The sequence below is a fragment of the Tachysurus fulvidraco genome, chromosome 22 (genome assembly GCF_022655615.1).
Source record: "Tachysurus fulvidraco isolate hzauxx_2018 chromosome 22, HZAU_PFXX_2.0, whole genome shotgun sequence".
Lineage (NCBI taxonomy): Eukaryota > Metazoa > Chordata > Actinopteri > Siluriformes > Bagridae > Tachysurus > Tachysurus fulvidraco.
The window spans coordinates 1078630-1088289 of NC_062539.1; the positions used below are offsets into that span (position 1 = coordinate 1078630).

The 9660-nt window shown below is 43.5% G+C and overlaps 1 protein-coding gene across 6 annotated transcripts in view; it reads right to left on the reverse strand.

The window, feature by feature from the left end:
* The window catches only part of cc2d1b (coiled-coil and C2 domain containing 1B), an 18268-nt gene extending 8808 nt beyond the window's left edge, over positions 1-9460 (reverse strand). For 4 of the 6 annotated variants that reach the window (XM_027160553.2, XM_027160554.2, XM_047806600.1 and 1 more), the window contains exons 1-13: positions 9152-9460; positions 7740-7863; positions 7462-7597; positions 6719-6822; positions 6506-6610; positions 6161-6331; positions 5824-6039; positions 5306-5384; positions 4902-5029; positions 1692-1770; positions 1477-1527; positions 215-384; positions 1-62 (exon numbers count right to left, since the gene is read on the reverse strand). The exon at positions 1-62 is cut by the window's left edge and continues 11 nt beyond it. In XM_027160553.2, the coding sequence (XP_027016354.2) occupies positions 1-62; positions 215-384; positions 1477-1527; positions 1692-1770; positions 4902-5029; positions 5306-5384; positions 5824-6039; positions 6161-6331; positions 6506-6610; positions 6719-6822; positions 7462-7597; positions 7740-7805 (1367 nt within the window). In that variant the 5' untranslated portion in view covers positions 7806-7863; positions 9152-9460. The remainder of the gene's footprint in view (positions 63-214; positions 385-1476; positions 1528-1691; positions 1771-4901; positions 5030-5305; positions 5385-5823; positions 6040-6160; positions 6332-6505; positions 6611-6718; positions 6823-7461; positions 7598-7739; positions 7864-9151) is intronic. The other 2 variants (XM_047806601.1, XM_047806602.1) reach the window with 2 other exon arrangements.
* Positions 9461-9660: the final 200 nt, after the last annotated feature.

Here is a 9660-nt window from a genome sequence, read left to right on the forward strand (position 1 = left end):
GGCAGCTCTTCATAATTAACAGCTCGTCCTGCTTTGTGTGAGCGGATGGCACTCTGATATTGCTGTGGACGACAGGAAACTGAAGGAGTCGGCTGATTTACACTCTCTCTCACACACACACACACACACACACACACACACACACACACACACACACACACACACACACCGTTTACCGATGAACCATATGATGAAGTGTCATTTGTATAGTTACCTTCACAATGCGATCGTACATGCGAGCTTTGCGTTCCTCGCCGTTAGCTTTAGCCTGATCACATGTCTCTCTGTATTTAGCCATCCTCTGCTCCAGAGCTTCCAGAATGGTTGTGGGCGGAGCCAGTTTGGGTGGAGCTGGGTTGGGCGGAGTCACTGCCGCCTCTTGAGCTGAACCAAGGTAACAATAAATACATCAAATTATGTAACACTTTACAAACGCTCACACTTTCCGATGTCTGAAAGTCCTGTGTTACCCATAATGCACTGCAAACCTGTCAGTTTTTACCACTGACATTATTATATCTGACCCACATGTTTATATGTCAAGACGTTCATGTCTTTTACGTTAGCATGCTAAGTAAAGGTTTCTGTTTGGTTTTCACTGTAAAGCATGTTAGCATGTTAGCACGCTAGTTAAGCACGTGCACTTTAGCACAAACATTTGATCTGATTACATTTTAGTTGATTTTCTTTAGAAACATTGGCTTGTGATGCTAGCGTGCTAATTTAGCATAACAATGTTTACTAGAAAAACATTTCTAATCACTTTTCTCTGTAAAACTGCACAGCTAGATACGTTAGCATGCTAATCAAGAATGTCAGTGGTTGCATAAATACTTAGTCACTTTACAAACCGTAGTATGTAGCTCTGTTAGCATGCTAGTTTAAACTATCAAGGTTCCAAGAAACATTTATAATATTTATAATGTTTATAATATTAACATTTATAAACATTTACAACTACTAGGTAATCGGTGCTAGCACACTGTGTGTGTGTGTGTGTGTGTGAGCGTGTGATTGAGTGAGTGTGTGTGTTTGTTGTGTGCGTGTGTGTGTGTGTGTGTGAGAGTGATTCAGTGAGTGTGAGTGTGTGAGTGAATGTGAGTGTGTGAGTGAATCTGTGTGTGTGAGTGTTTGTTGTGTGTGTGTGAGTGAATGTGTGTGTGCGAGTGTGTGTGTGTGTGTGAGTGAATGTGTGTGTGTGTGTGAGTGAATGTGTGTGAGTGAATGTGTGTGAGTGTTTGTTGTGTTTGTGTGTGAGTGTGTGTGTGAGTGAATGTGAGTGTGTGTGTGTGTGTGTGTGTGTGTGTGAGTGAATGTGCGGAGTGAATGTGTGTGTGAGTGTTTGTTGTGTTTGTGTGTGAGTGTGTGAGTGAATGTGAGTGTGTGTGTGAGTGAGTGTGTGTGTGTGTGTGAGTGAATGTGTGTGTGAGTGTGTGTGTGTACTCAGACTAAGAGAGAGAGTGTTAGCGTACAGACCCTGCATGTTTGGGGAGGACTGTGAAATCTTTATAGCTGGTTTTGGAGAATCTTCAGTCCAACAACAACAACAACAGCAACAGGGAAAAAAGGAAATTATTATTAATATAAACTCATTTTCCTTTTAAACACAAACTACAAGAACGTTCTTTGACTTCACACAGGAGTTAGAAATCTTTGTGGTGAAAGATCACTAGCAGTTTGGACTGACTTACCTCCACACAGAGGAGGAGGAAGTTTACTGAGGTCCACCATCTCTCCTCTCTCCAGCGCCATGAGCGCAGCATCAAAACTCTGCAGCAGAAAGAAAGACAAACAGGAGCAGAGCTCTGTAACATCCCTCATGACTCACACTCCTCATGGACACTGTAGTGTTTGTGCTGAGATAAACACAAAGCAGGAGAGAGAGAGAGAGGGAGAGAGAGAGAGAGAGAGAGGCCGAGAAAGAGAGAGAGAGACAGAGAGAGAGAGAGACAGAGAGAGAGAGACACACACAGAGAGAGACACAGAGAGAGAGAGACAGAGAGAGAGACAGAGAGAGAGAGAGACAGACAGACAGACAGACAGACAGAGAGAGAGGCCGAGAAAGAGAGACAGAGAGAGACAGAGAGAGAGAGAGAGACAGAGAGAGAGACAGAGAGAGAGAGAGAGAGAGAGAGACACAGAGAGAGACACAGAGAGAGAGACACAGAGAGAGAGAGAGAGAGAGAGAGACAGACAGACAGACAGAGACACACACACACCTGGAAACAACTGTCTTTATTTTCCAGACAGAATTTTCCAGATTTTTTTTCTAGACCTGCACAAATAGCCCAGTGTACTGGGACACAACTGAACAACAGGGTCTTGTTTATCAATAAACAGAGAGAGAGACAGAGAGAGAGAGGCCGAGAAAGAGAGAGAGAGAAACAGAAAGAGAGAGAGAGAGACAGAGAGAGAGAGAGAGAGAGAGAGAAACAGATGGAATGACCAACAGAGAGAGCGCTATTGGCAGACAAGCTTAAACAGGCAGAAAGGAAAGACAAAATTCCATATGTATATAGAAATTATGAGAATGTATAACAATGTAGATTGAGAAAAAAACAAACAAACATACAGACAGACCGACAGACAGACAGACAGACCGACAGACAGACCGACAGACAGACAGACCGACAGACAGACCGACAGACAGACAGACCGACCATAATTGAGCAGTATATATGGTGAGACAGGTGGAAGGAGCACAGGCAGACAGATAGACAGGTTCAGAGAGACCAAAAACAGAATAGACAGACAGACAGAGAGAGACTGAGTACAGTATGAGAATAAAGAGACAGTCAGTCAGGGAGATGGTAGAGAGAGACAGGTGAGAGACAGACAGACAGGTGAGAGACAGACAGACAGACAGGTGAGAGACAGACAGACAGACAGGTGAGAGACAGACAGACAGACAGACAGGTGAGAGACAGACGGGGCAGACATATAGGTGAGAGACAGACAGACAGGTGAGAGACAGACAGGGGCAGACATATAGGTGAGAGACAGACAGACAGGTGAGAGACAGACAGGGGCAGACATATAGGTGAGAGACAGACAGACAGGTGAGAGACAGACAGGGGCAGACATATAGGTGAGAGACAGACAGGGGTAGACATATAGGTGAGAGACAGACAGACAGGTCAGAGACAGACAGACAGACAGATAGGTGAGAGACAGACAGACAGGTGAGAGACATACAGGGGTAGACATAGGTGAGAGACAGACAGGGGTAGACATATAGGTGAGAGACAGACAGACAGGTCAGAGACAGACAGACAGACAGACAGGTGAGAGACATACAGGGGTAGACATATAGGTGAGAGACAGACAGACAGGTGAGAGACAGACAGGTGAGAGACATACAGGGGTAGACATAGGTGAGAGACAGACAGACAGACAGGTGAGAGACAGACAGACAGACAGGTGAGAGACAGACAGACAGACAGGTGAGAGACATACAGGGGTAGACATAGGTTAGAGACAGACAGACAGACAGACAGACAGACAGACAGGTGAGAGAGAGACAGACAGACAGATAGGGGAGAGACAGACAGACAGGTGAGAGACATACAGGGGTAGACATATAGGTGAGAGACAGACAGACAGACAGACAGACAGGTGAGAGACATACAGGGGTAGACATAGGTGAGAGACAGACAGACAGACAGGTGAGAGACAGACAGACAGACAGATAGGTGAGAGACAGACAGACAGGTGAGAGACATACAGGGGTAGACATAGGTGAGAGACAGACAGACAGACAGACAGGTGGGAGACAGACAGACAGATAGGTGAGAGACAGACAGACAGGTGAGAGACAGACAGGGGTAGACATATAGGTGAGAGACAGACAGGTCAGAGACATACAGGGGTAGACATAGGTGAGAGACAGACAGACAGACAGACAGGTGAGAGACAGACAGACAGACAGATAGGTGAGAGACAGACAGACAGGTGAGAGACATACAGGGGTAGACATATAGGTGAGAGACAGACAGACAGGTGAGAGACAGACAGACAGGTGAGAGACATACAGGGGTAGACATAGGTGAGAGACAGACAGACAGACAGGTGAGAGACAGACAGACAGACAGACAGGTGAGAGACATACAGGGGTAGACATATAGGTGAGAGACAGACAGACAGGTGAGAGACAGACAGACAGACAGATAGGTGAGAGACAGACAGACAGGTGAGAGACATACAGGGGCAGACATATAGGTGAGAGACAGACAGACAGACAGGTGAGAGACAGACAGACAGACAGATAGGGGAGAGACAGACAGACAGGTGAGAGACAGACAGACAGACAGACAGGTGAGAGACATACAGGGGTAGACATAGGTGAGAGACAGACAGACAGACAGGTGAGACAGACAGACAGACAGATAGGGGAGAGACAGACAGACAGGTGAGAGACAGACAGACAGACAGACAGGTGAGAGACATACAGGGGTAGACATATAGGTGAGAGACAGACAGACAGGTGAGAGACAGACAGACAGACAGACAGACAGGTGAGAGACATACAGGGGTAGACATAGGTGAGAGACAGACAGACAGACAGGTGAGAGACAGACAGACAGACAGATAGGTGAGAGACAGACAGACAGGTGAGAGACATACAGGGGCAGACATATAGGTGAGAGACAGACAGACAGGTGAGAGACAGACAGACAGACAGATAGGTGAGAGACAGACAGACAGGTGAGAGACATACAGGGGCAGACATATAGGTGAGAGACAGACAGACAGACAGGTGAGAGACAGACAGACAGACAGATAGGTGAGAGACAGACAGACAGGTGAGAGACAGACAGACAGACAGATAGGTGAGAGACAGACAGACAGGTGAGAGACATACAGGGGCAGACATATAGGTGAGAGACAGACATTACTCTCACCTTGCTGCTCTTCATGTGTGTTTTGGCCTGTTCCAGATCTCCAGCCTGTTTCGCCCTCACGGCGGCCGTCCTGTACTGCTTCTGTGTCTCCAGCAGCATCTCCTTACTGGGGGCACTTACTTTTGTATCTGTGTGTAAAAACACAAGCCCGATAAATCTTTTGAATGTTAAAGGCAGTTCAAGTTGTCTCATTCCAGGCAGCGTGTTCAGGAGTCATTAGACAAGATGGTAATCTGATGTTACGACATTAAAGCAGAGCAACTGACGTGTCACTTTACGACGTCGCCCGGTGTTCTGCGTATCCCAGAATCCCCTGCAGGTGAGCGTGTAAAGTGTCACGTCAGTTGCTCTGCTTTAAACAATTAACAACATTAATGTTTATGTTGCACGAGACAAACTGTCACCGTTAGCTGGCGGCTCCACGGAAACATTGGCGGTCTCCACGGAAACAGGCGAGGTCTCTGCTGAGGACACTTTTACTTCCTGTGGGCAGAAACAATGACGACGTCATCACATCGTGATTTTATTTAAAATCAACCACCATTTGTTTCCCTTCTGTGTGGAAAAATAGCTTAATGTTACGGGGCAGAAGGAAGCAAGAGGTGCCAAAACTTTTCCTAACGTCACACATCCATGATCTACAAATATCCAAATATATAATTCATATAACCAAATAGGCCACGCCCCTTCTCTCGGTTAACCAAACATCGATTAAAAGCACGAGCCAATCAGATTCTATATGCAAATGAAGACCATGTGACTGTATAACGCTCCTGTCAGCTATTTACTAGTGAATGTGGAACGGAATGAAACGATTTATTAATATATTTATGATATTTTGATGCGATGAAATAAAAATAAAAAAGTATAATAATCTCACACAATCTCACAAACATGTAACTAGATCAGTACTCATCCCAACCGGTAGTGTAGGAGCAGAGCTGTTCTCCGGGGTCACAGGTGACGTCTCCACGGCACTGTCCGATTCTTCGTGGTGTTCGGCTTGAGACGCCGCGGATGTGGGAGGAGCCGAAGGAGGAACGGAGTCACCACGGTTTCCAGACGCCACCGGAGGCGGGATCTCTGCTTCGTTTATCTTCCCACCTTTACGTACTGATGCTAGCATGCTCTGTAGGGTCTGAACAACAACAACAACAACAATATGCCAGAACTTATTTTAAAGTCCAAATATAAATAAATAAATAAACAGATTCTCTTCGCAGGAAATGGCGATAAGATTTGGGGAAATTCTACATCACCTTGAGTCCTCTGTCGTAGCGGCGAGCTTTAGCTGACTCTCCTGCAGCTTTAGCATTGTTTATGGCAGAGTTGTACATGACAATTCTCTCCTGAAGCGTGTGCTCAACACCACCGCATGCTGCTGCTGCTCCTGTTGGAGTGGTGGTGCTGATGGATGGTGCCTTCACTTCCTGTGGGAGGAGCAACAAATGTGACTAAAGAATGATGTATACAACTCTTCCCTCTACACTCAGCACTCCAGTGTGTACTGTTTCACAAGGCTGTTAGAATGGGTTTATAAATGCAATAAACTTCCAGAACTTTCTGCACTGTGGTTCTGTGTGTGTTTTTGGTTCCTGTGGTACCGATAGTTCTGGATCCACTGCCCCGGTTACCTCTGTGCCAGGTGAGGTGGTGGTCTCTGCTCCAGAATCTGCTTCCTCTTCACTCACCACTTCCTGTAGCTCTGCCTACAACACACAGAGCATACGGTATATCCAACTACAACACACACACACACACACACACACAGTACTGTCAACAAATTCAGCAGCCTGTAACAATACACAAAAAAATACCAGGAGATCTTCATCATCCTCGAGGTCCTCATCGTCATCGTCGTTGTCGAGGTCTTTCATGCACTCCTTTGTCATCTTTTCGATATCCTCCATTGGTAATGGAGCTGAAAAAAAATCAGATAATAATATTAATTAAGCAGCATTTGGTCCAGACATCTATCTTCGGTACAGAAGCAGTTCCTGCGTAAATGATATTAAGACATATGAGGATGGGTTCCCCCTTGAGTCCGGTTCCTCTCAAGGTTTCTTCCTTTACCAATTCAAGGGAGTTTTTCCTTGCCACTGCTGCCTGAGTCACCTCAGACTTGCTCATAGGGGAATAAATACATACACACTGTGAACTATATACAACTAATAATAATCTAGAATTTTTATTCTGTTAATTCTTATTTCTTTTATTATTCGCTATTTCCTTTATCATTAATTATGTTTACCTTCTGCTCTGTGTTTATGTTCTGTAAAGCTGCTTTGAGACAATGTCTATTGTAAAAAGCGCTATACAAATAAACTTGAATTGAATTGAAAAGACGCTAGGACTAACTGTCACTTAGGCCACGCCTCCTTTCCGTCCCATGTCAGAGGCCATAGCATGTGTACTAGAGACACACAGTGACCCATTTAATGGTACTGACATGACAAATTTGCCATCAGATGAATAACAAACACAAAAGCACTGTTTCTACTCATACAGGAAAATTCCCTATGATGTGTTTTATGACTTTTTAAACAGCATCCTGCTTCACCTTTGGCATTTTTCTTGGCTTTAGTGGCAGTTTTTTTCCCCACAATGGCAGCGAATTCGGCCTCCAGATCCGGATCGTCTACATTCTCACTCATGTCCATCATGTCCTCGGGTTTAAAGTCAAGAAATAAACCCATCTACAGCAACGCACACACACACACACACACACATACACAGCTTTTTCACACAGTAACATGGTCCTAATCAAATATGTGTTCTTTACTGCATGAACAAATCCAAATTCAAATTGATAATTAAATGGAATAAAATCCCACTCACCTGTTTGGCAGCAGCAGCTCCTTGGCCTTTAGGAGCCGCCGGACGTTTATTTTTCCTGGCAAACATCGTCAATTCCCTCCAATCCACCTGAATCCCTCGCTCTGCTGTCCGATAGGGCGCAAACCTGCAAACACGACAAACAGCACAGTCTCCTTAATCTGATTACATTTAAACTAAACACACCTCAACTTGGGGTTTCTGTAAAGTCACAAAAGCTCCTAGATGTAATATTAATATATTATAATATAAATTATTTCTATGAACATAAAATAAAATACATCTCAAATAATAATTAAAACTTAACAAATTAACATAAATGAATAAATATATCTAGAATATGTACACACATTTACATCTATACTGCATTTATATTTATGTATATGTAGACGTGTGTGTGTGTGTGTGTGTGTGTGTGTGTGTGTGTGTGTGTGTGTGTATGTGTGGGAGGTGTGTGAGCATGTGTGTGTATGGATGTGTGTGTGTATGTATGGGGTGGTGTGTCTGTGTATGGGTGTATGGGTGTGTGTGTGTGTGTGTGTGTGTGTGTGTGTGTGTGTGTATGTATGGGGGTGTGTCTGTGTGAGGGGGTGCGTGTGTGTATGCATGGGTGGGTGTATGTGTGTGCGTGTGTGTGTGTGTATGGGTGTGTGTGTATGTATGGGGGGGTGTCTGTGTATGGGTGTGTGTGTGTATGTATGGGTGTGTGTCTGTGTGAGGGGGTGCATGTGTGTATGCATGGGGGGGTGTATGTGTGTGTATGTACGTGTATGTATATGTGTGTGTATGTATGTATGGGTGTGTGTATGAGATATGTAAATTGAGGCTAATGGGCGGGGCTTGTGTCCTCACACTTAACTCGAATTCGAATGGAATTAAATGTCCATGGTGTCATTATGGGGTCATTATGGGGTCATTATGGGGTCATTATGGGGTTCTCAAGAATTCTGTTTGCATTTATTTTACTTCTGTTTTTGGTGACAAACTAATTAACAGCATTTAACGGCATGATTATGTTTGTGTATGTAAGCAATGCAATTTTAACTGTTTTAAAGGTGATGAGTTTTCACAAACAGTAAAACAGAATTAATGACACGTAAAAGAATAAACTTATAACTGTGCCTAAATGGATTATGTCGTATTTAGGAGCGTTTATAAGCGTCACCTGCTACAAAGGCGCCCTTGTGAGCGTAAACCTTGCGCTGTTTATGCGCATAACACCTACTTTTTGTTATACTTTATATATATTTATTTAAATCCCTAAAAACTTATGTTTGTTTTTTATTTCGTCTGTCTGACTTTTTATTAAAATATATTCATTTAGTAACGATTATAATGCAAGCAATTAACTCCGCTTGTGTTGAATATTAAATAATTATTATTATTAATGTATATTATGCGCAAATGTTTCTTACCTTCAATGCGTTGAGTTTAACCAGATAAAGCAAACAAAAACACTTTTACTTTATAATTAACCCGCAGGTTTAAAGCGCACCATCATCCTACTGCATGTTGCTGTATAATGTCACTTTATTTGTGTCCTGGGAACTAAATCACGTGACGACGTGTCGTTTCATTACTAAAACAAGTCTCTCTAAAATGTCAGCAGATTAAAAACGGAGCTGAATTAAATAACCTGCGGATATAAAGATAAAAACATCACTAATGATCTTAGTCTCCTTCCTACTTCCGGTCAGGTTTCTGTTCATAACACAAACATGATCACTTCCTGGTTGTCAAGCGAAACTCACTGCTATTGGCTAACAAGGTCTGCGTCAAACACATCCCGGAAGTGACGTCTTTACATTCGGTGTTTAACATGCACTTTGTTATTTATTATTTTTATTAATATACACACATATATAGTTATAGCTAATCGGATTATTTATTAAAGTATGCTATAGATTATATATATAATTATTTA